Genomic DNA, 27,880 nt, shown 5'->3' with positions numbered 1-27,880 from the left:
TCACTGGGGCTCTCCTAGAGGTTTGACTACAGGCCATGGCATGTCAGGTAAAGGTGTCTGGGGCTCAGCAGGGGCCTGGAGTTGCTGCCTCTGCTGGTCGGCCCAGTTTAAGTCAACGCCATTCTTCTTCAACGCAGCCAAGTGCTTGATGTCCAGCGTGGTGAAGGTGGTGAACTGGACCTGGTTCCGCTTGCTGGTCGGGGAGTGAAGCGGCTCGCTGCGATGTGGCCTGGCCAGCAAGGTGGCAGAACGGTTCGCCATGGGGTCCAACGCCTTTCCCTGGAACTGCTGCTGCTGGGAGCTGTTCCTGCTGCGGCCCAGGGTGGCAGTTCTTTCGGGGACAGCGGGGGCGCTCACGGTGGGCAGGGTGCCCTCCATGCTGCGGTGGCCCATTGAGTCTAGGGAATGACGGGACTCCAGAGGGCGGAGAGCGTCGCGTTTTAGTGTGGACACCTGGGCCGGGGCACCTGGGGCAGGAGTGCTATCACTGCTGCTTCCCAGCCACACCCAGTCGTGCTTGTGGTCCTTCGGGTCCCCCATGGGTAACGGGCCTGCCTGTATGGGCACCTTTTGGTTCCGGAAACAGAGTTTATACGAAGCACAGTTGAGCAAAAAAGCCAAAATAGCTATACAGGAGACCCCAACTAAGGCATACATGCCGAGTTCCATGTCCGACATGGCTCTGAATGTCCTAATGAGGTCGCTCTCAATTACTTTGGGAGTTTTAGATTTAGGAGGCTCCTTCTTGGGTGTCACTTCTGCTTTAGGAATGTCTTTGTCGGAGGGTGAATTGGGGCTGTCAAGCATGTTTCCATAGCTTTTCTTCTGCCCCTCTCCTTTAGTAACCAAACCCACTGTGGCATCTATCGGCGTGGCAGTGCTCAGCGGTGTATTTAAGCTCGTTTTGCTCATAGTAGTAGTGGCAGTCGTGGGAATGGCAGTATATGTAGTACTTCTTGTAGCTCTGGTTGTGGTTCCAATCCAAACGACGTTAGGCCGCATAGGTTTTGTTGAAAACATGGTTTGGGTGGTAGTTTCTGCCAGGCTGGACTCTCGCCGGTCGGGTACTGTGCCTCTGAACAACCATTTATCCACATCTGTGACAGCCCGCCGTGTCGTCTTGGGCTCTCCTACCAATTCTAATGCACCGCCATCAAAGTCTTTATTTCCGTCAGCGCCAACCTCATTACCGCCAACCCCTACTGGTCTCTGGAAGTTTATCCTGAGGAGCCCCGTGCCTACTACCAACTTGCTCTTCCTCTTGGACTTCTGGCATTCCTCACAGATCCTCAGCTCCACTCTCACTAGCGCCCCCTGGCCTCCACCTTCACCCTGCGCCACTAAAAACGTGGACTGTGGGGTGCGGCGTACCGTGGCAATCCCCTCGTCTGGGGTAGAGACCGTCAGAGAGTAGATGCTGCGGTCGAACAGCTCCAGTGGAACAACTGCGCCATCGCTGAACTGAACCCAACAGCTGACCACTGCTTCCTGAAAGAAGAAAAGAAAGAACCTGGTAATCATGTAGAAAAGCAGGTCAGAACACAGCAAATCAGTATTCTCCCCTCTGCCTTCAGTAAGAGCTATATTCCCATGATTGTTAATAGCACTAAATTGCCTATGCTAATCTCTTTATGATTACACTCAGTAGGGTGCTATTGTTCCATAGATTATAGTCCTATGAAGTCAGGGTATGAAATATAATTTAACCAAACTGGATAAAGAGAGTATAATGGAAGTCCTTTAAACCAGCACAAAAAAAAGAGCAGCAACAAGGGTAGTGTTAAGAGCCAATACAATCACATTAATACACAATGACCTATTTCCTGTTGCTTATGTGAGCTACTGGGTCGCCACAGACGTAACCTATATTTTGGGTTTGAATACATTATGAATTGCCCGGAGCAGAGCATTAACAGCTTGCCATCACAGACATAATTGGCTGGTTATCTGCACTGGCATGGTTCCAGAGGTTTGTTATTGACAGGCGCAGACCAGCCGCAGCGCCAGTGTACTATAGGTAAAGTGAGCTGTCTGCCTCTGCCACTCTTTCACGCAGCATGGGAACCACAGATGAAGGTTAGGGCTGTGAACATATGGAGTTCACGCTCTTACACGCAAACAGAAAACTTATTGGGTATTGAGGTGATTGTTGTGTAAACTGCTCTGTGGTGGCCGTTCTTGTCATTCAAATCCTCTCTATAGAAGGCCATTATATCTTTGCAGGAACATTAACATTTAGGAGACCTGAATTGCACACTATTCATATAAGTCTAAAGTCCCGACTCAGAGAGGGTCTACAATTAAGTTGTTTTTATTTGTTGTGCATTTACTGCTTCTGCTCGCTGTGCAGGAACAATCTCACCAGAGAAATCTTAAGTGAGTGTGGAATACTGTGGTTGTTTCCTAAAATAGTATTTTTTTTTCCTTTCTGCTTTTGGTCCTTGAAATGTTGAAAACCATCTCGGGGCAAGAAACACTGATCCAACAGTGCTTTCATATTTAAATGTTTCAAAATGTAATGAAAAACACTGCAGCCGTAATGGCAAAGTTCCTCGACAGATCTTTAGATTTCCAAAAGAATATTCATGGGGTGCCAAACTTCATGGTAAATCATCCCCATGGTGTAGTGCACAGTTTCTCTTACTCCAACTATGAGATGCCCAAATTTGCCTCCAGTGACAGTTACAAACGTTTTATTTCTTCTTTTATTGAGTGTTACCACATTTCTCTCGCAAACATTTCTCTGCCCTGTCCGTTGTCCAGATATTATGTCCTGTCATCTACCAAATGTAAAGCTTTTGATTCTCTTCAATGATCTCTGTGAACAACAGGTGACAGACCCTTTCACTTCTCTATTCACAGCTTTTTGATTCCTTGCATGATCACTTTCTTTTACTGGTATAAACTGTACCCTGATAATATAATGTGTCACTGAATGTAGAAATTCTATCCCTACAGATGTCATGACTGCAAAACCAAAATCAATTAATCAGAGTTAACCACACCTGCAATTTAGGCAATTCCTTTGACTTCAGCCAGACTATGAATAAGTGCTTAATCCTAAATCCAAACACTAAGATCAATACTTAAGTCGTATGTACAAGGTTTGATTTGCATCTTTTTTTTTATCTGCTAACAGTGCAAGAAGCATGTTGGTCTTAAAACACAGGTCTATGGGGGTGTTGATGTAATTTATGCCGTTGCTTTATTATACATGCATCTGTGAAGGAAGAAGATTGTCAGTGGAAGACACTGACGAATGCCACGGGGCTTTCTTGTTAAATGTAAGAAAACAAGAAAAAGGAGATGTTTTGAGACTTAAGACAGGCAACAGCAAAGCTACAAAGGTTACTGTAGCAGCTCACTACAGGAGGGAAATAGCTTACTTAATAAAAAATAATAATAATTACACTAATACACATAATTACACTAATACACATTGTGGGCTCTCACCTTTTGATATTTAATCACAGCCTTTAGTGTATCAATCTAAATTCAGCCTTTGTGTTTCTGCTGTTATGTAAGCAAACCCCTCAGATGAAGCAATGTCTATGAATTTCAAAAGATGTGATTTACAAAGCGAGAGAGCTAGTGGTTTAAAGAAAGTGGGCGTTGTTCAGTGTATTTTCCATTGAAGGAAAATTAGGACTGTTAAATCTTTGAATACATTTAATGGCATGTTTTGATGTTATCTTCCCCCATGCTGCCTTCATCAAATCTACAGATTTAGAAATCTATTCTCAGTGTTTCAACATCTGAATAAAAGTGATGATTTACTCTAAATCAAAATGAATATTAATGCACTCTTTTATAATCTCACGTTAAAGTTCTTATTTATTGTTACATACATGACTCACTGCTTTTGTTTTTTTCTTGTGCCATCTGATTTTCACACTCTGTTGAACTGTCCTCCACATTTTATGTGGCGAGACTAAAAAATGAATAACTGTAAAACTGAAAAGCGACGCGCATCATCACCGACAGCTGAGCTCTGCCCCACAGTTTTATGCTTTGTGTGTTACAATTTTCCAGTTACTTACCTGTTTGAGCTGCGTGATCGTCTCCCGGGTGGTTGCCGTGGCAACGATGGCCCTGTTGCTCCCTTGGCTGAGCTGCAGGGACAGAGAGAGTCCAGAGACCAACTGCACCCCCAGCTCTGTCACGCTCACTTTATCGTCCACCACACTGATGCTCCTCTCAGCCAGGACCGATGATGTCAGAGGGGACAGCACCTGCAACAAGGAGAAAACCTCATCCAAAACTGCAGATGGATATACATGATCATCATGCACTGCACCTGCTAAAACCACACACACTCTCACACACACACACACACACACACACACGCACACGAGCCACGGCTTACCTGTACGGTAGTAGTTCCCACAGCCCGTCCCTGCAGCACCACCCCATCCCGAACTCTGGCTACATCAGGATCTTCCACTTTGAGAGAAGACCGAACAAGATTGGTCACATCCACCTGTCAATCAAAAGACAAGAGAAATGGTAATCATATTAAATCCATAGCCAAAGCTACTGCAATAACACATGAGAATTATTGTTGAGCTAGCTGTTGTAATATTTGGAACATAAAACTTCTATCTATTGTCTGACAACATTACATTACATTACAGTCATTTAGCAGACGCTTTTATCCAAAGCGACTTACAATCAGTAGTATATTACATATCATTCACCCATTCACACACTGATGACAGGCTACCATGCAAGGTGCCACCATCAGACTCTAACTAACATTCATGCAACATCCAGTCCACACCGATGGCAAGCCTTCGGGAGCAACTTGGGGTTAAGTGTCTTGCCCAAGGACACATCGACTGCCGAAGCCGGGTATCGAACCACTGATCCTCTGAATGGAGAACTACCTTGCTCTCCACTACGCCACAGCCGCCCCCCAAGTCTGGATAAGCTAAATGTTGTTAAGTGCCAGCATGTCAGCTTCAGTCGGACTGTTACATGTTTTTACCTGCCAGTCTGGACCCAGGAAGTACTCAACAGGCTCTGAGCCAGTAAGCGGGTCCGGCGGCGCCTCAGCGTCAGCTTGGGCAATGAATGGTGTTAGCACCCTCAGTGTGGAGTGCTGGTACTGCAGCATGCAACCCCTGCCCTTCCTCATCTCCTCCTCTTCCTCGCTGTCCCATGTCGACCTGACACACAAAGATAATCACACACATGACATATGTTAGGTAACAGTCAGGAAGTGGTTAGCTTAGCTTAGCATAAAGACTTGAAGCAGGGTGCAGCTAGCCTGGCTCTGTCCCAAGGTTACAGAATTTGCCGGCCTGCACCTCTGAAAGCTCACAAATATACATGTTAAACATTCTTATTTTAACAACACATAAACCAAAGTGTATTAATGAAGAGCTACCCCCTGCTGACTGAGAAAGATCTTGAAGCAAATAAGTGCTTTTTCCAAACTGATGAACTATTATCTCATAATTATTTACAGATATGTAGATCTTTCTTAAAGCTCCAAGAACTGGTTGAAAGACTGAATTATTGACCTAAGTACACTGAGACTAATTAACAAAAAAATATGCAAACTATGAGTGTTGATCTGTCCTTATTTAAATAATAAATGACACTACAAAATCCTTCAGTAAATCTGTAATGTGAACTTCTAAATGGTGTTTCTAGTTGCCAGCAGAGGGAATTTCATGAACAATACTGGAGACCAGCAGCGTGGCTGTTGAAGCCTTTGGGGCACAAAACATTTGCCGAGTGACCTTTACTTCTAAATGAATTTAAGTTGAATTAACCAGGATCCCACGGCCCACTGGTTTGTTTGTGGGTGATAGAGGTTAAGCTGAACCATCCTCAAAACCCCTCAGCAATGATCATTCTGTATAATTATCGTAAGCACAGCTGGCCTGCCACGCTCTGCACCACAGGTGTGATGCAGAGATGGTGGGTAGCGGAAAGCTACTGTCAGGAGCTACAGTCCAAATAAACATCATTATTATATAGCCTAAGGTCAGAGCTTTACATGTGATGGAGATGCTGCTTGAATTAGTGTGACTCAACACCACACAGCAAACAAACTCTTGTTACCAATATGTTACCTGCAGAGAATAAATGCACTTATTTCAAGTAAACTCTCTCTGTATATTATTTCATTTGTCTTTGAAATATCAACACTCATTTCAAATGCAATTTATTTAATGTCATATTTTAATTTACTGACTTACTGATTTCTGAAACAAAATAGGTTTTTTTTTCTTTAGTCTCTTTGCCATGGTTACTCAACTTCTCTTTTAACTCATTGATGACCCTTGAGCCATTATATGGGGTTGCCAAGCAGCTTATTAAGATCATCAAACACTGTGTTATTATTAGTATTAATCAACTCGTTTTGTTGATTAATACCCGTGACCCGGCCCCGGATAAGCGGAAGGAAATTAATGGATGGATGGAACTCGTTTTGTGTTAACTGATTGCAAGTGTTTATTTCAATCCATCTTGAAACCACCAGAGATGAAATAAAAGTGAAAAAGTTCTTGCAAATCATTTTTACAACCTGTTGGAACCAACACAAAAAAGAAAAGAAAAAGAGAGCAAAGCTAAAGTGAGGATGTTTGAATGAATCCACAGTTTAAAGGTAAACAGAAGTTAGCCCAAAGTTTAATACCAGTATATTATGTATCTATTAATTAGACAAAAATCCCAGTTGCCTCTCTGCCACATATATGCACATGTCCAACACTGAAGCGTGCAGTAGCACAGCAAGCATTGCACAAAAGATCCAACACCCCCATGAGCCTTTACAAGCGCAATAAAAATGTCACATTTCTGACCTAGTCCCGGTATCTGTTTGTGAGTATTGAATGTTATTGGAAATGAAAGCCCCAAAGAGTTTTTACCCTGCAGAAAAAACCCATCAGTCTACCATTGTCATTAGTATTGAGTGAAAAATAACGAATTCACTGTAAGTATTGAGTGACACTCCACCTTTGTCTCCAGGGCAACTGTGTTGCCCCTACAGTGTCCTACCCACTAATGCACCAAACACAAATGGGATGTGTTTATGATTGACTGCATTTACAGTATACAAACTAATATTAGAAACACACCTCTCTATTTGCTGTTATCCAATTCAATGTCACCACTAACTACATATGTAGAAATGACCATACATCTGAATACACATATACACATATCTCTGACACTGTGTCAACAAAAACTGATTATTTAAACTTCACAGAGCTGCAATGACATTTGTGCATGGCTAATTCAGTGTATATGCCGCATGTGATGCTGTCTCCTTTAAAATACCTTGACAGGGTCAACGGCATAACCAAACGATGGGTTGCTAACATGAAAACGCTGCTTTAACACATTTAAGTTGACCAAACGTAACACCAAACATACACAAATGTATTCATTATTACTGCAAATTCTTACATTAAGCCCTTTTGGTGTGGACTCAAGTTAGAGGACTTAAGTAATAAGTCAGGGTGGTAACAAAACTGTTGAATAGAGTTTTAAATCAATAATCAATGAATTAAAATCAATGAACAGGATATGTCTATTGTTCTTTATCTGTCATTGATCTGATCTGTATCCTCATACAAAGGTTTGCATGATATCTTACAAAAAGTAATTCATAATTTGTGTGCGTTCACTGGTTGTCCAGCAACATCCTCTTGTTAAGCGCATACATTATTTTCAAAGTAAATTTCAGTCTTCACAGGGAAACAACTTATTATGTTATGTTATGCAACAAAACTGCTTGGTACAATTTAGGAACAGATTGTGGTTTGGGATAAAATAACTATGGAAGTAGCGTTATTTAAGTATGCATTACAAATATATTGAAAAGGTCTTTAAACCTGGTCCCCCAATGCCTACTATACCTGCTTCTAGAGTATAAGTGACTCATACAGTAGCACTGTGCTGTGTCTCTGTTCTCAATTAACTGTTTGAAATTATTATTTTTCACACAGCACCCTCACAATCACGCTAACATAAAAAATGTATATCAATGAAACTGTTAGACACATAACCGGCCCGGCCTTACCTCCTGCTGCCTGTTACAACAGGGACTCGCCAGCCTTTGATCTGGCTGAGCTCAGGGTCGGCCACATCGATGAGCAAGGGCAGACGGGGCATCCACACACTCATCTCCAGCTGGGCGCTCAGGAAACCGTAAGTAAAGTTGAGCATCACCTTGCTCCTCCCTATTGTCTCCTTCCCGTTAACATACACATATTCACATCGCTCTGACACCTAGACAAGGCAGGGGAAGAAAAAAAGAGAAAGAGGAAAGGTGAATGAGGCAATCTCCTGGGTTTGAATCTGGTCCGAAAACTTAAGACAGTCAGATGGCGTTCCTTTCCTCTCCCAGTAGGTCACTCTTAAAGCATCATGATATAAGGAAATTAAATGATATTAAAAAGCTCAGAGTCACTTTAGAATCACTGGAGTGGAGTTTGGACTAAAATTTCATCAAGTGATTTCATTGGATTCAACTCTCTCCAGACAAACACTAGAGGAGGTTTTTCCATTTATATCCCTGTGGAAAATAAATAAGAAAGTTTTAGTATAAACTGACAAGGAGATGAGAGGATGAACAGAGGCACCAATGCAAATGAGCAAATACCACACAAACACACACATTTTATACATTTTGTACATCTTCCAAAGTCTGGCCAGGTACTCGGAGAGCATTTCTGTATATGTCATGTAAATTTACGACCAAGGGGTCTCCATGAAACCGCCACAGAATATAAACTACATCTGCCTTATGACTGTTCCTGTAGTGCTGTAGGCGGGAGCGTTGCAGTCCCCCCACCAGTGAGAGCAATGAGGTGAGACACAGCAGTTGGTTGTGTTTTATTTAAGATTGGAGGCCTATCTCCACTGCCGCCTCACTTATCTTAACAAACCAGTGGCTCCACAGCGGTAATTGGAGGGCACTAGACTGGAGAGTTAGAGTGTAGCGCTGGAGAGAAGGAGGTGAAAGGGTGGAGGCGGAAAAAGCGAGGGAAAAAAGCAGAGGGAGGAATGACGTCCAAGGTAAGTCAACTTGAACTTCTGTGGAAATCTTAAGGGAGAACAGTCTGTGAAGACATTTTCCCATCATGCCACCTGGTGTGAGCAAAAATCTCTGTTGTCTCCAGTGCCACCACGTGTTCTGTAGATAGGTTGATAGACAGGAATTAAACTCAGCACTAAAATCATGTTTTTTTTGCTCAGTAATGAGACATCAAATCCTTCAAGAGCCATTCTTTCTCCTACAATTTAAACTTTTACAATTTTACTTTGTTTTAGCAATTCCATTTTTACTCTCAGGTGGTCAGCCTCCTGTCTACATGCACTGATGTAGGCCTACTGTAGATTGAGAATGTTGCATCTTAAAATACCAGTACCTGTGGTTTTGTATGCTTCAGCCAATCACGTATTCATACAGCTGCCTATTTAGAAATGTATCCTTCTGTGTTTTAGAAATTGAAATGTTTCATCCACCATTTCAGTCATTGGTTTCCATTAATTTCTTTACATTCTGAAAATGTATTACCAGCAAATAAATCTGCATTTAACATGACATGAACATGCATTTATCTAATCCCTTATTTAAAGACTCTTTGAGATCAAGTAATCTTTTTCAAGATAGACCTGCACACAAGATAATATACACAGTATGAGCATTTGAAAAACACAAATAAATTTACAACATACATACATAAATAAATACACATAACAGTTGTTACACATTAAGATAACCAATAACAAGTAGCATTCAAAATGAGGAGCATAGCATCTAAAGAATGTTTGAAAATCTGTTATAGGCTTCATTATATGTATTCAAATAGTCAATAAAAGTGTAAAGTATACATGTTATTTATGTTAAGCTGCACCAATAAATATATTGGAATATGGGTCAAATTAGGAAACTTTCAGCTCATTGTTTTAGTTTGTTTTGGCAGCTCTTTTTCAGCAACAAAAAAACTTAACTGACAAAGTTACCAAATCACAGATAAAGTGGATATTGAGTTTCATTTAACAGATGGCCGTCTGCTGAATGTGTAAATAGGCAACTCTCTGATTAATCCACATAACAATATCATAATGTTAAAATATGTTAATATGTCAGCTTGTTTGTTGCCCAAGAGTGGGAAAGAAATATCAATATATGTTTCTTTAAAGAGGTCAAACATGCAACCACACAACGATTTTATTCTTTCCATTACACAAAGCCAATCCTATGTTGGCTAAACGTAAGAGTTTTAATGTGAATCAATCGCAAATAGAGATTCACCCTTGTGGCAGTAATAGTATAAAAGATAATGTTTTGTGGCTTCAATCTTTACTTAATTCATCTGGTAGTAGGCTTTGCTCTAAGAGGGGTCAGTGACTGCAGGAAGAGTGAGAGACCGTTCAGAGACACAATGATAACTGGATTAAGTTCCTCTACTGATACAGAAAATCATTACAAACACAGTCTCCCTATTTTTGGCTCTTTTTCACTCTGTTAAGCTCTCACACACTTAAGCACACCGCCTCCTCTGCTATGTGGTCTAGTGGAAATAATATAGTTCCTTTCTCTTCTTCTCGGGTATTCTCTTCTCCGTCTTCCTCTCTCCGCTCCGACTGTCCCAGTAACATAGATCCATTACATAAAGGTCAAATCACTGTGCTTATGGACTGAGTGGTGGGATCATGGGCTCAGTCTCTAGTGCCATATGGAAGAGGCTGCTTTTATCCACAATTCTTTGACACACTCATACACACACAGACTAGAGCTGGACCTGTTGAGTAGGAAGGCACAGTGAAAGTGAAAAAGTGAAGCGTGCAAAAACATTACCCAAGATCAACTGATGCACTAAAGTGAAACTCTGTTAAAAAGTTTGGCATTAAATATCTCACCTTGAACATACATATACATGCATTTCCATAATTCTGGCAGTGCAATTGGTCTATAGCAAAAACAAGGTATATTCTGAGCGTGATCATAAACGCTAAATCGCTGTATTTTTGCATTAGTGCAGACATTAAGCCAATGCATTCACAAGCAACACAGAAATGATTGCAGTAAGTAATTCAAGGTTGATTAAGCGTGTGGGTGAAATGGTTTACCTTGAGTACATCCTCCTGTGTAGACCTGCAGCTGGTGTAGTTGGTCACATCGGTGACGGAGCCATCGGCCTCAACAGCCAGAGTTTTCACAGGTACGGACACGGTTTCACCCGTCAGCACAGCAGTATTGAAGATATCAGTGTTCTGTGCAGAGGGGGGGGCAGTATATGAATTAGAATAGGACAAACTTGTGGATGCATTCTTATACGTTTTAGTGTAGTTTGACGGTTGAAGGCTGAGAGAAGAAGGTGTATTATACCTTTGTGAGGAGCTACTACCTCAGCACATAGGCCACCAGTAATCGAGCTAAGCTACAGGGTAACTTTTCTGACTTTTTGACAGAAGATTAACTGCTAATGTTTTGGATAATTGCTTAAGTAATTTTCAAGCGAAAATATTTCATGTTTTTTTCAATGTGGTATTAGTACTTTTAACAATCATCACTATTCTTAAGGGGGCAGGGAGGACAGGCAGAGAGTGCTACTGTGGCAAGACTAAGAGAGATTAAAACACTCACAGGATCATAAACTTGATTCGTTTAAATCACACTGATGCAAGACTGGACAGATGGGCAAAAAAAAATATCTCTCTGATGATATTATACAGTTCATGTCAGTCCCTCACAAACTCACACACCTTGAATCAAATAAATCCTCCTCTGTGTTGTTTTATCCACATAGTAAATAACCACTCAAACACCCATTTTCCCACCTTGTACAGTACATCTTTAATCAATGCTCAGTGGAAGCTTAGCTCTTATGCATCAAGCCTGATGTAGCTTTATTCTTACACCTAAACTCCTCCTTCAACATGGATTTCCAACTACTTTGCAGTTTACAAGATCTCTGATAAGGTCTTTTTAATCTATTATAGGTAGAGGCAGTGTGTGTGTGTGTGTGTGTGTGTGTGTGTGTGTGTGTGTGTGTGTGTGTGTGTGTGTGTGTGTGTGTGTGTGTGTGTGTGTGTGTGTGTGTGTGTGTGTGTGTGTGTGTGTGTGTAAGGAGCTCTGGGTCATCAGTGGTTTTTTCCCTCCTGATGCTTGTGGATCAGACAACACTGGGCAGATGTTACCCGGCAGCTTCATATTCTGAACTCTGTCGGCTTGACAGCTGCTGACCGCAATTCAAAAAGGACATGCTCTAGTTCAGACTGCGACACTGACCCAAACATAAGCCACTGCATCATGGGTAGCATAAAATCAGAAAGCAATATCAACGCTCTGCGGGGCTGGCAGCGCCTAACAGCAAGAACTCCACCTCCGATGTTTCCGCTAGTTCCGGAGTAATCTGGCTCAGAGTGATCAAGTAGTTCAGCTGTGTTTTAAATCTGCTTCATCTCTGAAAACAGTGTTATCTTTACACTCAATGGCTAGCCTTAGAATTTTGCATTCATTCATTCATTCCTTCATTTACTCGTTCATTCAGTGAGTCTAAGTGCTAATTCCTTAATAGGGTTATATGTAAGGGAGATGATCACTTCAATAACATGGGGATAACATGCAAACGCTACAAATAAAGGTCAGAAAATCAAACTCAGAGCCTTCTTTGCTGTTAGACAACATCCACCATGCACTTCCTTCACTTCCCTTCAATACCTATTGCAATACATGTAAATGTAAATGATTTTCTAGTGTTGTGCAGTTTTTATTTGTTTAAATTTAAGGTGGTGAAGTGGATAGCATGTAGTTGTAACAATTATTTGTTCTGCTATAAACGTAAAGCTCCAACAACTTTACTTTAAAGAAAAATGAGCCACAGCCTTAATATGAAATACATCTATTCACTCCACAGTTAAGGGAGAACTGTTTTTGTTTTTTTCCTCATGTGAATGCTGTAAGTGACAGAGATGAAACATATATTTGCTCCCCAATGTATGTTTGATTCATGTTGTTTATTGTACCATGAAATAGCTTACTGAATCTCCTGACAGAGACAGACAGGTGCCTACTGTACCTTGTAATTTCTGATGGTTGCGTTCAACATAGCAGCAGGGAATCAGTCTAGGCATCTATAAGTGATGTTCATGCATCATTGATAATAAAAATGTCTTTGCAAACTTATTGAACTCTGCAGTGCTGTCATGGCCATGTCTCTGGTTATTCCTTGTGTTTCATGTGTTTTCCCTTGCCCTTGTGTCTTCTGTGCTCCCTTGTTTGTTTATCTCTGTGTGTGTGTCTGTGAGGTGGGCGTGTCACTCCTCTCACTCTCCCCAGCTCCCTGATTACTGCCAAGCATACTCACCTGCTCCAAGCCACACACCTGCCTTCAATCTACTCATCAACTCTGCAGAATATCAACCCCGGTCATCCACTCACTCACCGCCAGATCGTTGCATTTATGTCAGACCTTCCAGCAATTTCCCGTGGACTGATTTCCCGTTGCCGACCCTGCCTGCCTGTCTGGACTTCCCTGCCTTGCCTGTGCCCCGGTCAACGACTCAGCCTTCTGTCCCCGACCCCGAGTTTAGCCTCCGCTTCCTCTGGTTTCCGTCTGCCTGATCCCCTGCCTGTTTCCCACTGTGAGTCATATCCTGCCTGTCTGTCTGCTGTGTTCTCAGCTTTGAATAAAGCTCCAGAACTTTATCTGTCTCCTGGTCGTTCTGCTTTTGGGTCCACACCACAATCCGTGACAAGTGTAGACCTATGATCATTTAAAATGGAGGAAAAAAACTCGTAACAGGACTAACTAATAACGTGGTATTATTTCTTATTCTCTTTAAGAGCAACATTTAACTGTAAGACCAGAATGTGCTAGAGTTTGGTTTGATGCAACCTAGATGAGTGAGCATTTATTTAAGGAGGCCAATGATGTCGGACTTTGAACTCATCCATATGATACAACAAAGACTAGAACATCAGGATCAATAAGATTGCAATAGATCATTTACTGCGTACCCTGCGGGTTATGCAGTGTTTTTCTATGTAAGTCAGCATTTCTAACAACACAGAAATGAATACACATATTGTCCTCACCATGATCAGAGGTGCCAGCCCCACATAATCTCTCTGAGTTGTGTAGATCCGCATTATGCCCACATCTTTGACGTTCCCTGGCAACTCCAGACGCCAGGAGATCATCTGACTTTCAGCCTGCTCTGAAACATCTTTTGGCACAAAGTCCAGTTGAAGAACTTCCAGAAGACCCCTGTTTAGAGATAACATTTTGAAAAATACAACAAGTTTAGACAAGTTAAAGCGAGCCGTGGTGACCTTTGCTGAGAGACGGCCAATACAGCCACAAGTGGCTCATTATAGGAACATGGCAAATCCTTAAACATAGCATAACAGTACAAGAAGTAAACAAACAACTCATTAAGTCAGTGAACTGACTCAGTAATGTCAGCGCCACCACAAAGTGTCCAAGTTGAGCAAGGGTGGTTTTAATGCTTGTGAATTCAGTGTTTAATACGAAAATGGTGTTGTTTTTCACATTTACTATTAATTCAGACTTGTATGTAGAAAAATCATGGCTATGTATTACAGGAAAATAGATGATGAAAACTTAACCCAAATGGAATTTCAACCTAAACTTAGCCTCTGCGCACATACAGTTTTATCACAATCACCACTAAATTAATTTAACTGCGTTGTTCATATGAAGGGGAATGTTGGTGAATGTTAGCACAATATCGAAAGTAAAATTAGTGTAATTTTGGGGATTATTTTGTTAAATTACTAGAAGCAATGCAGTTACATAACCAAGACAAGCAGGATTCAGAAATATCATTTCTATCTGCCTAATATTTTTTATCAAACCTTTGGAAGCTGTCATATTTTACTTTTTTTATAGAATGATGGTGTCAAGAAAGAAAGATGCTTCAATGCAGAATGATCTGAGATGAGCTGTGAACTCTGTCATGTGCCATGGGGGAGAAATGTAGATATATTTGTAAAGAGACTATGAAAATTGAAGAAGAATTATTGTGAAAAACAAACTAGAATTTAAACCAAAAGCAAGTGCAAAAAACAAGAGGTCTCATTTCCATTAGCTGATGGAAGAATGAGGTGAGAGTGTTGAAGGGAGAATTAAGTGAGCCGGCAGAGACTTGAGCCATTTGAGTATTCTGGTCAAAGGATTGTCAAAGAAAAGGCATGTGATGTTATTTGATGCTGGAGAGCGTACCTGCCAGTAGGAACAGATCAAAGGGGGGGGAAGTGCAGAATGTGAATGTAGCTGTGGCACTTTGAAGTCAAGCTAAACTTTGCATAAAGCAAAACAATGAACCTCTACAGTACATGGCTAAAACCCACATTTAAAAAAAGTCATAATTATTGAAAAATGTAGCATTGTTGCTGGTAGCAGATTTAATAAATAATAATATATTATTATCAAGATAGGTAATAATTATAAATAATTAAATTATGATTTATAAACTTATACTCAGCTTATGCCAAAAGACATCATTAGTTTAACTAGCATAATTTAGCATAAGATTCAATTAAGGACGCCATCCAATTGAGGAACAATAGCGAACATGTCAAAATTTGATATTAATCAATAAATCCTAACCTCAGGGTTGCTACGGAGTTCTTTTCAAGGTGTACAGGGATCTATTATTTAATATACACACAAATCAAATATTCTGGTTTGTTGAGCATTTGTTTGTTTACCACATAATTCCATATGTGTTCCTTCATAGTTTGGATGTCTTCAATATGAATCTACAATGTAGAAAAAAATAAAAATAAAGAAAAACCATTGAATGAGAAGGTGTGTCCAAACTTTTGACTGGTACTGTAGATAGATATTGTTATCATGATATAGATAGAACTATGTAGATATAAATGAAAATGACAACCTAACAAACCTCACACTTTTAAAAAGGAGAAGTTTGGTAAATGTGCTGTAAATGTTCTGTTTTGATAACAAGAGACTCCCTTTATTCCTTCCAACTTCAACAGCATAGAGTGTTATGATAGTGTTAGTGTTAATGATAAAGAGACTATGACTTAATATGAAGTCATGTGTGTCCAGGGCAAATATACCTGAAAGCATGCCAAATGAAAGTGTTCCCCACTAAGTCCAATTAAAGTGTGATTTTTAAACTGATGAAATGATTCACATAGAAAATTCTGCGAGAGGGTGCGTGAGAGCGAGACCGAGAAACACATGAGGGGTTAATGCCCCTATTTCCTGGAAATCCATCTATTAGGGGGGACTGTAAACTCCTGGACGTATCATCACTTCAAAGCACAGTGGTGGGAGGATGTGTGTGTGGGCTTGCATGTGTTTGTGTGTGTGTGTGTGTTTCCTGGTGGGGGCTCAGCACAAGGGACACACAACTTGGAATATCTCTCCTTCCTAATCTCCCCTTCTGAACGTGCAAGCGCTTAAGCCTGGATAACGTAGCCGTGATTATGGATGATTACGGATAAGTGGGTCGGGCGGACCGCGGCTGGTGTGTGTCTGTGTGGGCGGGAGGTTGCTGGGCAGAGGTGGCTGTTGGTGTGTGCCACTACCACCACCAGCATCAGGCAAAAAAACAGTTTAAATCAACTGGTGTGTATCAGTTAAATCATGCAGTGGAAGTGCTATATCAATTTACAAAAAGGTAGTAGTACTAAATAGCAATACATTTTAGTCATCATCCCAATTCTGGTGATCCTACAAAATGAGGAACTAACAAATCAGGTTTTTTTGTTTGTAAATGAAGTTCCTAATTGATCAACTTATTTAATGATATCAGATAACATAAGAAACATAGACCTTATCCAATTAAAACTGAAGGTATAGGTTGAGATAATACATTTAAGAAGTACTTTAATTAAATATAATGAAATCATGAGAACTCATTAAGCTAATATTATCCAGATTTGCGAACTTCCTGTTCGCAAATCTGGGTCGGGGTCGGGGACAGAATTATCCATCTTTTATTTTTGAACATGGCTGTGTCTCATTAACCTCTTCACTGCATCCTAATGAAAACTAAACACAGCTTGGGACTGAAGATTCTAACAACACAAACAACTACTCTATATACTGTTTATATGATGCTTTGGATTTATTCCTTCTGAGGTTTTTACAATGTTCTTGTTCCTGCAGAATCACTGTCAATGTTCGGGCAGTCCTTGTAGAAGAACTCAAGCACAAAATAGGGTCCGTTAAAAGCAGAGAGGATATTCAATTTTATAACTCATTTCTTCTCTTGCAGAGTTTTGTAAGAGCACATGGGTACTCTCTTACCTCTAACGAAAAAAGCCTTCCCCACAAAATCTGATGCCATAACACAGTTTTTTACAAAGACAAATACTAAATTGCCTTGACTTAAAATGTACCTCCAACAGTCTACACATCACTGTGCTCAAGGCCACAATTTATTACTTTTTCCTGTAAATAGTAACACTGGAAGTATTTTTTCATGATATCTGATCAATTTTCTTTATGGTAGCAGCAGAGTTTATTGATATCTCAGAAAACAAAGAGAATGCGAGACAATAACAAGCAACAAAAGATAAAGATTGTTATTTTTCATGTGTGGATAAAGTACAGGACTGACCTCTTTGCGGTGATGGCAACCTTCCTCTGGCAGACAACGGAGATAGTGTTGGGAGTCGTTCCTCTGCCAGGCTCCACTACGATGTCCCACAGCGCTGAGTCACTGGGCCGGGCCACACTGAATGACAGGCCTGCTTTTACTGCCACCCTGCAGTGAACACATAAATAATTAAAAAAGGACTTGATCCAGTTAGTGCAAAGCATGAATATCACTCACGAGATGTCTCATTTACTCACCTAGGTCTGATGTGAGTTGTGTCAAGTAAAAGACAAAAAAAAGCTTTGTGTGCGCTTCTTTGTGTCTGTGTATTTTATTATTCCTTTCATAACAACAAAAGGTTTCATTATTGCAAGCACATATTGTGCATTATGTGCTGTACAGGACATGGTACAATACAGTATAACATAAGAAGTATTTGAATTATGGTAATTTATGTCTTTCGTAAAAGATGTGAACCATGTTTTTGCATCTGTTTGAATTATATATTAAACTCATATACATAGAAGTCTTTATACATGTACAATATGTATGCATACGTGTGTGTTTTGTATGTGTTCGTTTATGTGTTTAGTCGTCCATGTTGTGCCTAATGAGGTGAGTCACAGACAGACTGATGTGTCGCAGGCTACCGGCAGACTGAGAATTAGCAGGGGTATTTATTCCTATTAGCCCTGGCGACAACTGGGAATAAGTTAATCAGATGTCTGGTTCAGACACACACATCACTCTGCTAGGAGAGATAGAGGGCTTATTGTAAATAATGTGAATGGACCAGACAGTCATGGAGGTCCAACAATCACCAAACATTTGTTTTTTTTTAAAGCAGATGTCTTTTCGCTAAATCGTTCCGTCAAATATCATTGGACAGGGTCATAGAGCACTTATGTATTAGGCTCAAAAAGTGAGTTGAGGGACACGAAACGCTTTTGATCCATGTTTAAAATGCAATGAATCACTAATCTGCTCTCACACAGACACCTAGCTACAGGGCGGGAGCCATGTGTGTTTCCAAAACAGGCCAATTTCCTCATGGCGGGGATTCAACGAGGAGCTGGAAACGCTCCAGAGGGAATTCAGCTCATGCTCACTCAAAAGCATCACTCAGCTCGGCAGGATATTCACGCTGAGAATTATTTAAAAAACCTCAACCTCGATAGCGGTGTGTATTGGGTTTGCAAACTGTGAATGGCGCTTGAATGAAGTCGCTGAAGCAATCTTCAGAAGATGTGTGGCATCCATGTGACAACGGGTAGACTGTGGCCATGAGAGGATGCTTATTGTCAGAATAAGACAAAATCAACGAAACCCAAAAGTAAACAAATTCAAAATACTATTAAATGTTAGCCTTTTCCTGCCTTTTCAGCATGTTCAGGCATAAATATAGGATTTATTAGAAGTGTCAGTGTTCTACTTTCTAGTCACGGCCCTCTAGCCCATCCACTTTATTTAATTTATGTATCACAAACAAGGACTCAAAACAAACATAATTTACTTTGAAACGTAAAAATGCTTTTTTTCCTTTTTACATAATTTGCTGCCCAGTAATGGTTTCTAGAGGTAACCTGCTATTTGAAAGCAAACAATATCTCTCTGCGTCTGTTTTATCAACCTGTAGCTTCTCATTTCAGCAGCAAAACAGTATTCAAATAACTGAATCATATTAAAACTGACACTTCTAATCTATGCTTGCCCTCATGTTCAGCACACACTTACAAATACTAATTTGCAATCGAACATCAACCAGACTGATCAATAACCATTGAGACAGGGTCAAGGTCAGAGTTGTTTGACGGACAAAACACAGTATGCGACACACACACACACACACACACACACACACACACACACACACACACACACACACACACACACACACACACACACACACACACACACACACACACACACACACACACACACACACACACACACACACACACACACACACTTCAATTGGTCCTTGAAGCTAACAATTCAACACACTTGTGCAGAGATACATTTCTGGATGTAGATTTGATCACGTAGTTTAAGCATGGAGATCAAGAAAACAAATATATAAGAAATAAAAATCAAAGATCTGTTGTTTTCTTCATTCAGAAAGAGATTATGATTTGTTATTCTAATCAAATATTGTGTTTCAATTATTAACAATTGTATTTAAATCTTATCCAACTACCTACATCCATTGACTCTTTTTAATGCTGCTTGTCCAGCTCAGCGCCACAGTGACCACAGCACCTGATGACCATCCTTCCCAGGGGTACAAACCACTTCAGCTGGCACCTGTTGAGTGTGGAGGAGCAGTAACTCGATGCCAGACTCTTCCTGGATCACCGAGTTTCTCGCCCACAAGGAGACACGAGGTACTCCCCGCGGAGAAACCTCATTTCGGCCACTTCTGTCCTTGCTCTTTGTCTTTGTCAGTCAGTTCTTAGAGTTCATGACCACAGGTACGGGGGGTTGAGGGGCGCAGAATTGATCGACCCGTAAAGTTATCGACTCTTCACTGCTGTTTTACCAAACTCTGTCAATCTCTCTTTCTTTAAGAGGGTGAAAGCTGGAGCAACTTTGTGGTTTGCCTGTTAATTTCTCAACATTCATGCAGGAAAGGAAAAAGGACTTTTGACATTGCATTTTGTGTTTCTCTCAAATATTCTGCTAACACTTAAACGCTGTATATTTTAAATTTTTGATGTAACTCTTTCTGCCCTTTTTTGTCCTGAATGCGAGCCCACATCAGGATTGCTATTCCATTGCTATTCCATTTAAAAAATTTCATAATTCCATGTGACAGATGATTTTTACAAACAAATGTTCTGTTCACAAGCTGCCTGTGCGCTTAACAGGTGCGTATGATGGCCTTGCAAACCACACACACGCACACACGCACACACTAAGATCTACATGGTTAATCCTGGAAGTCAGCCCAGATCCTCTCTACCCTAAAGGGTTAGCCTCTTGATTCATTTTCAATCAGGGCCGCAGATTATCTGGCCTAACCCCGCTGGAGTGGACTCAATCTTGGGCCAAAGAGTGAAGTGGAGCAGGGATTTCTCCCAGGAGGAATCAATCACTTTGCCAAGCTCCTCACTGCTAGCCTTCACTTGGACTTAACTGCTTGACTCAGTCCCCTGTTCTTGTCCAATCTCATTCTGGATGTGGCAGTGGGTCAGAAATACACAGACTGAAATCACTGACCTGACTGGAGGGTGCGGTCAGTGAGTCAGAGTTTGGGGAATCAGGTGGACGGGCTGTAAATCCTTCCAAATAGTCAAAATAACAGCAGATGTTGAAGGGTCAGCGTCCCTCTACCAAATCTTATTCATGTAATTTCAACAATGACCGCAGAGCCACCTTCACGCCACTGGGTTTGTGTGCATGCAGGCACGTTTGTGTCTGTGGATGGCTAGTCTGATACACGAGAAGGGATTGGCCGACACACAGTCACAGGTTTAAATAGTGCTCCTATGGATTAATACACATATCTTCACATCTCTCTCCATTTGCCTGCATCCCGCAGCAGATTACTGCAGGGGTCGGTATGTTGTTTTCAGCATGGTATCACTAAATCATGGGATTAGAGTAAAAATTTGTCTTGCGTTTCAGACAAAACCATTAAGCTGAGTAAAGACCGGGAACGCAAACATCACTGCGATGGCTTTACACTTTACTGATCTGCAGCATTCTGATCAAAACAATTTTACTCCACTCAGTCATGTGCATCAAAAGGCTGCAAGTAGAAACTTTGAAACAGATTGAACTGCCGGTGTCAATGTGACAGGGCTGCGTTTATATTGACTTCACTTTTACCCACAGGAGTGAGGAAGATGTTAGTTATTTGTTTCCCTGCTCCATTAAATAGATGCATTATTTATGAAGTCAAATACCCAGAGAACCTTGTTGAAACGTTAGTGGGATGTTGAGATATGGAAACCGGTGAATCATTTGCCAATTATTTTCCTGTTTATGGAAGAGTGCTCTCCATAACTCCCCCACTAACTGAGAAGTTGAAGTAGACAGGATAGAACATGTCAGTAATTTATGAAGCCAGTGAAACTGGCAAACAACACAAGTCATGTTGGCGCTCAAGCATTTTACTGAATGGCCTTGATGGCGAGCCCCCATCAGTATTCAAGTGCCTTAAGCAACCATTTAAATGCATGGAGCTTATCCTTTATGAAGATACTCAAATATACTGTTCATCATGGTGATTCAACTTGGTTTCAGTCTCTTTTTCTGCTTCATATGTTTCAATTAAATTGTATGCGACTCCTCTTAAACTCTGCAGACTCAGCAACATAGATGAATAATTTTAATGTTTTACGGGAATGACATCTTAAGCTAAACACTCTCTAGCTTTATTTAGTTATGTAGTGTAGGGCAAAAATGGGATGATGGCATACTACAGTGTGAAGTGTTGATATCCTGGTTTAGTGCAATATTAGTTTATTCTTTACCAACGCGGCAGGTACAGGCTATAAAAACTGTGTGGCTTTCAGACTATAGCTACTTAGCTACCTGGCAACATCATCACCACAATGCATAAAAACAACCGGCAGGATTCATTTTAAGTGGGTCTAACCTATACAGAATAATACATGAATGTGAAAAATGTCCAAAACATTTCATATCGCAATAAGTCAGGACATGAGATTTGAGACTTTGGTCTCAAAAATGAAAACCAGAGATTAACTTGACTGCTGAGAGAGTTGACTCACTTGATGTAAAGATTTAATTTGATGTTAGAAACAAACCACCCAGGTCCCATTGCTATACACAGGCCTTGTATAGCCTCAGTGTCAGTCATAAAACAAAACTTTAGGTCAGGTCCATATCCAAGCTTTGAAGCACGGTTCAAGAAAATGTGTCTCAATTCCAAAAGAGTAATAAACAGGTCAATCTTTTTTACACTGTATGTCTACAAAGCTCCCCAGGATTTAGTCATTTGGTGTGAAGGAATAATTTAAAACTTGGGAAACTGGTTTATTTGCTTTCTTGCTGAGAGTTAGATGAGAAGGTTGATACCACTCTCATGTTTGTCCAATAAATATTAAGCATAAGGGCTGGAAACAGGGAATAGGCTAGTCTGACTATGTAAGAAGGCAACAGATCTGCCTATCTCACTATTCAACTCTTTGTGTCTTTTGTAGGGTTTTACAAAGAGGTTATGCATCAGAATGTTTCTTAGCCGTCTGGCTCAGAGTCTGGCTCAGAGAAGATTTTAAGAAGTCGCTGCTCAAGGCCAAGAAATAGTCTGGCATATACCCCGCTATAAAACCCAAGCTGCTTAGTGAACAGGCATATTTTCCAAAATGTCAAACAATTCCTTTAAGGACTGATAAAGAAAAAGTGAAAATCTCTCACCTGAGAGTAAAAGTTTCCAGGGTAGATGTGCTCGCCAGGAAGACATAGAAAGTTGCGACGTCTGTGGCCTTCAGGGGCTTGGAAGAGGTCTGGATCACCACGGCGCCTCCCAGCCTCAGTCGAAAAAAGGTGGGGTTCCCTGGCAGAGTTTTGAGCAGATTGACGCTTCCTATTCGCCTCATCGGTGTCCCTGATCCCCCGGAGTTTCTTCCTCTTCCTACTCCTACACGTTGCAGGCTATCCTGCGGGGCACACTGGCCTGTCCGATCCCTCCGACTCTGGAAGTAGACCTCCACAAGGTTCCCCTGAAGCCCCTTAACTCCTTCGGTTCTTCCTGCTTCCCTGCTAGAGCTGCCTGATCGGCTGCCTGAGCTGAACCAGGCAGGCTCTGGCCGAAGCTGTGCCACGCAGAATCCACCGGGAAACACCAGGCACGCCCCGCGGACTTCCCTCGTCTCCCAGAAGGCGTAAGCCGTCACACAGTGAGCTCCATCCTTTGCCCTGGCTCCAGCGCTTTTCCTGCCATTATCGTCTTCAGACCCCATCCTTTCTTGGCCAACAGTGATGTCATTTTCCATGGGCATGTGGAAGAGAATCTTGACAACAGGGGATGAAGACCGAACCTGGCGGACTAGTATGACTGGCTGAATCCTGCGCCCACGGAGGAGCAGGTCTTGAGGAATTGGAGCATCCACGCTCAGGGGGCCGTATGAAGTGTTGACAGCTGGCTGGAGGAGCCCAGCGCCTCTACCAGTAATGAGAAAAGTCTGAGTATGAGCCTTCAGGCTGGAGTTCCTGGATGACTCTGGAGTTTCCTGCCTCAGAAACACATGATTCACATTGAGAACCTGAAAGTTGACGCTGGGATAAACAGGCGACGGGGTGGAGGATGTCCCAGTGGCCACAGCAACCTTCTGACTTTCAGCAACTGGGAGGGGAGAATTTGCAAAGAGAGATTAGCACATTTACTACCCTAGCGCTGCTTAAACTCATTCAACAACATTTCAGTGTTAAGTTTGAAATCTGCTTTTAAGATACATACAGTTGCAACTTACAAAATCAGTCAGCTACTTTAAATAAGAGTGTGTGATGAGGATGGCAGGAAGCCGAAGGGTTGACAAAAGGAAAACCAGCTGGAGAAACACAGCAAAGGGTCGAGGACTGGGGGAGTTGGGTGCAACGGGGATCAAGAAAAGTTGGCTAAGGCAGGTAGGTCATCTCAAGGAGCCCACGGCGGTGAAACAAAGGGAAGTGGGCATGACTCATTTCCCCCATGTAGTGTCTGCACTGAAAAAAGGAGAGCAAAAGGAAAACACACAAAGGGTTTGTGGTGGAGGAACGTTTTGAGAATTGAGACAAACATTGGGGTGTTAGACATGAAAAGGAGAATTTATCTACACTTTTGAACGTGAAATGTATGTTTAAAAAATAACTAAAAGTAATAACTGCAACATTTAGACCATTAAATCATAGGACCATAATAACCGCTGTGTAGCAAAGAACATGAAAGGAGTTTTTAACAGTTTTCTGCTGAGGATATTTTTGATCACACTATTCCAGTCTCTTGAAATTAAAGAGACCTAATCAAAGCACTGTGAAAACCAACACTCCTCCAAAGTAATTAACTTCCATGAACAGTGTTCACACAGTGTTTCCAATGGCATACAATATAACCAGATGGTAACAACTATAGTAAATCCACAGGTCACACATTAAATGTTCATCCAAATGACACACTGCTGCTAAATGCCTCAATTTCAGGGAGTTAAACACATTATATTCTCCATTGTAGTTATCATTGTTGCACTAAAACACAGGAGTACTATGTGTTTAACTCGTATGTGGTATTATGGGGACCAAAGTTATACACATACCTCAACAGAAATTAAATATCTCCGCTCTCAACGAACTACTTCTACTAAAGGGAATGGTAAATGCAGGGTCTGAGAGGTAAAAAGTCTGGCTTTAAAACCTCCAAGACATGACTGTTTGTCCCAACAGGATGCTGCAAGTGACAGCTTCCACCTCCTCCTGCCAAAAGCCCTTGGTAATTTGCCATCCTCCGTTTTCAAGTGCTCCAGAATTAATGTGCAAATTTGACTTTCTCCGCCTCTCAAAAATAATTTATCCGAAGGCAGATGTAAGGCAAGGCAGAACCTCCTCCCGCCCCCAAAATGTCTTACAAGTGATGCATAATTATTTTCTGATTTCTAACTATATTCATGAATACATCTTTAAGTAAATGAATTTTCTTTCTGAAGGCAAAGGAAAATCATTGAAAAAACACAGATGTAAGAGTTGATATTAAAAATGTAGCATTCAAAAACACACACAGGAAACTGTCCTTTAGCTTCAAGCAATCAGACTGATGCCTAAAGGAGTTCACATTAAAAGGCCAAAGAAGATATTGACAGATACACATCACATTCACGTGATATAAGCAGAAGAAAGGCAAACCAAAAGTAAAATTAAATATGATACAAAGGTGATCCAAGTGTACATCTATGGTGTATTTCCCATCTGCTGCTGTCAATCTGTATACCTCGGGCTATTAGAACCAAAAAAATTGAATTGTCTAATTTGTAAACTGTCATTTTTTGAGACACTACTAAGGAGATGACGTTGTTCAGACCTTTAAAAGGCCCCAGGCCAAGATTCAACTAATTAGATTCTTGTGATGATCCAGATCTGATATTTCCACATTTAGACGATTACTGGCTTTTAGCCATAAACAGGAAAAAAAGTGAAAATAATATAATCAAAGGACTTGATTCCAAATCCTAGACAGTTTTATACAGTAGGATCAAGAAATCAATTTAGGATTTTCTTTAATGCTGACTTTGGATTTAAACTGGAGAATTATTCTTTGGAAGAGGTTTTTGCTTTGTAGTTTATTGTATTGTCAGTATTCTACTCTAAAAAGCAGCGAATGGTTGTTTGTATACTTCCAGTTTTCATGTTAAAATCGGGCATTAGCTGACTGTTATAAAGAACCCATGCACAGTTATTGATTGGACAGTACTGTCTCAAGGTTGTAAATCCATCTTGTTAAAATATCTCCTCATTAAAATGGCCCGATCATGACCTAAGCGTTAAGAAATGAAGAGGGAAATACTCCTCAGTCCTGTTCAAAACAAGTCTGCAACATGTCGGACCGTAAAGTGACTAAGAAAGGACAGGGTTCACACTAATCCTCACACACTCAACATTGCCAGAAAAGAGTCGGATCACATTATTTTTAGTGGCAGCCTCTGATCTGAGATCCATAATTAGTCCATCGCTGACATACACTGCTGTGCATCAGTGAACATACCATGTATTGATCAGATATCAATTTGGTGAGTCCTGACTGGATCCCCTGAAGTATCTTGTGACATTAGAAGAACTAGTTAAAATAATTTAACTACTTTTGTAATTGTTAGTTCAACCTCAGACGGGCCGGTCGAGACAACAGGCGGCACATCTGTGACTGGGCTGAGAGATAAGGCCGCCATTAATATTCATGGGTCTCATGCAGGGAAGATATCAAAGGCTGAACTCTATCACTTAGACACACGCATTAACAGCACAGCTGCACTGCTGAGTCCTGCGCTAGCAGAAATACAGCAGTCCCAGACGTACTGTATGTATGTTGAAACATGCGCACAGAGATATCATGAGCAGATATAAACACAGACAATCTGAGGAAGTTAGTCTTTCGCGTGATATCGGTATCGCTGGGAGACAGACAGACAGCTTACTGCGACTCCGTAGCTCCCAATGCAGGTTATCTTTAAACAACCAGAGAAACAGCTGTGCAGCCACAGCTCCAGGCCTCTTTAATCCCACAGATGAGGCTTCCTGATGCACACTGGAGAGCGTGCTGTCACTTTCATTTAAACAGAGGGACAATAAAATGGACAGAGGTAGTAACCACAAAATCCTCAAACATTGGAAAACTCAACCCTCCATCCTCGTAAAGCCCACATTGAACACATTGCTACTGAATAGTTTTTAAAATCCCCAAAATGTGATCATTGTCTAAACTGGTTCTGTATTTTTAAGGCGCTTCTCTTCCTCCTAGTGCACACAGTTGCTCATAGTATTTTGGTGGGCCTACATAAAGTGCATCTTTACAATAGGCTAAAAGAAAGAGCAGCACACTGTCCTAGTTTGTGCATATGTGAGATAATACCAACACTTCAACAAGGGGGACAATAAAGAAAATATTGTATTCACTTATTTCATCTCCATTAATGTCCCCCTTGTCCACACAGCTTAAACCTGAGGCTACTTCCACCCAGTAATTGTATATATGTGAAGAAGTCCCTCTGGTCTGCTCCAACACACATGACCAACAGATGCATGAAATCAAAGAGTTCATTAAGAGCAATTATAGATCTCACCTTTAACAAAAGTAAGGACAGCCATTGCGACGACTGGGAGCAATGAGCGGAGGGGAGAGTTGAGCGTCATTTCAGCAGAGTTGAGCTTTGGTGACTGACTGCAGGTTTAAACCAAGCGCTTGAAGCGAATCACTACATGGTCCGGTGTCCGGTAGAGCCACTTCCTCGGACTGTAAAGCATCAAGTGGGAAAACAAAAATGCTGCTTTTTTTACTTCCTTATCCAAATCGAGCTTCGTCTTGTTGCATCTGGAATAGTTTTGAGAGATGTGTTTTTGAATCTTCGTTTGGTTCACTCTGAATGATGAGAGGGATGGATGATTTCCTCCGGGAGCGAGCTGGCACTGCGGGACAGCAACACGCACGTCTGTCCCCATGATAGGGATCTGTAAACATGTGCCCTCTGTCAGATTAACGAAACCACGTGGGTAATCGCCGGTAGGGGAAGAGCTGCGAGCAAATTAAATGCACATGAGGTCAAGGGGATCTGTGGTTTCTCCACGACTCATTTTAATGAAGGGCGAGAATTCATTTTTAGTA

The 27,880-nt window shown here is 41.2% G+C and overlaps 1 protein-coding gene across 1 annotated transcript; it reads right to left on the bottom strand.

Moving 5' to 3' along the window:
• si:dkey-1d7.3 (transmembrane protein 132D) lies at window positions 1-27,751 on the bottom strand. The gene is made up of 10 exons (XM_054612540.1): window positions 27,342-27,751; window positions 22,957-23,884; window positions 17,593-17,739; window positions 14,069-14,240; window positions 11,098-11,241; window positions 8,039-8,247; window positions 4,988-5,168; window positions 4,367-4,480; window positions 4,041-4,232; window positions 1-1,488 (listed from the first exon to the last, which is right to left on the bottom strand). Exons 1-10 carry the CDS (start codon window positions 27,409-27,411, stop codon window positions 1-3), a joined length of 3,645 nt encoding a protein of 1,214 aa, XP_054468515.1. The 5' UTR covers window positions 27,412-27,751.
• Between the last annotated feature and the right edge of the window lie 129 nt (window positions 27,752-27,880).

Source organism: Anoplopoma fimbria, chromosome 14 (assembly GCF_027596085.1).
Source record: "Anoplopoma fimbria isolate UVic2021 breed Golden Eagle Sablefish chromosome 14, Afim_UVic_2022, whole genome shotgun sequence".
In the NCBI taxonomy this organism is placed as follows: Eukaryota; Metazoa; Chordata; class Actinopteri; order Perciformes; family Anoplopomatidae; genus Anoplopoma; species Anoplopoma fimbria.
The sequence above is the reverse complement of the archived record's forward strand: the minus strand, read 5'-3'. Positions and strand labels throughout refer to the sequence as shown.

Excerpts from the sequence above, each read along its gene's own strand:
- si:dkey-1d7.3 (XM_054612540.1), bottom strand. The coding sequence starts at position 27,411 with ATGACGCTCAACTCTCCCCTCCGCTCATTGCTCCCAGTCGTCGCAATG. Across the intron at positions 5,169-8,038 it reads GTTGTAACAGGCAGCAGGAG|GTCGACATGGGACAGCGAGG; the intron begins GTAAGGCCGGGC and ends TTTGTGTGTCAG. Across the intron at positions 4,233-4,366 it reads TGGGAACTACTACCGTACAG|GTGCTGTCCCCTCTGACATC; the intron begins GTAAGCCGTGGC and ends TCCTTGTTGCAG.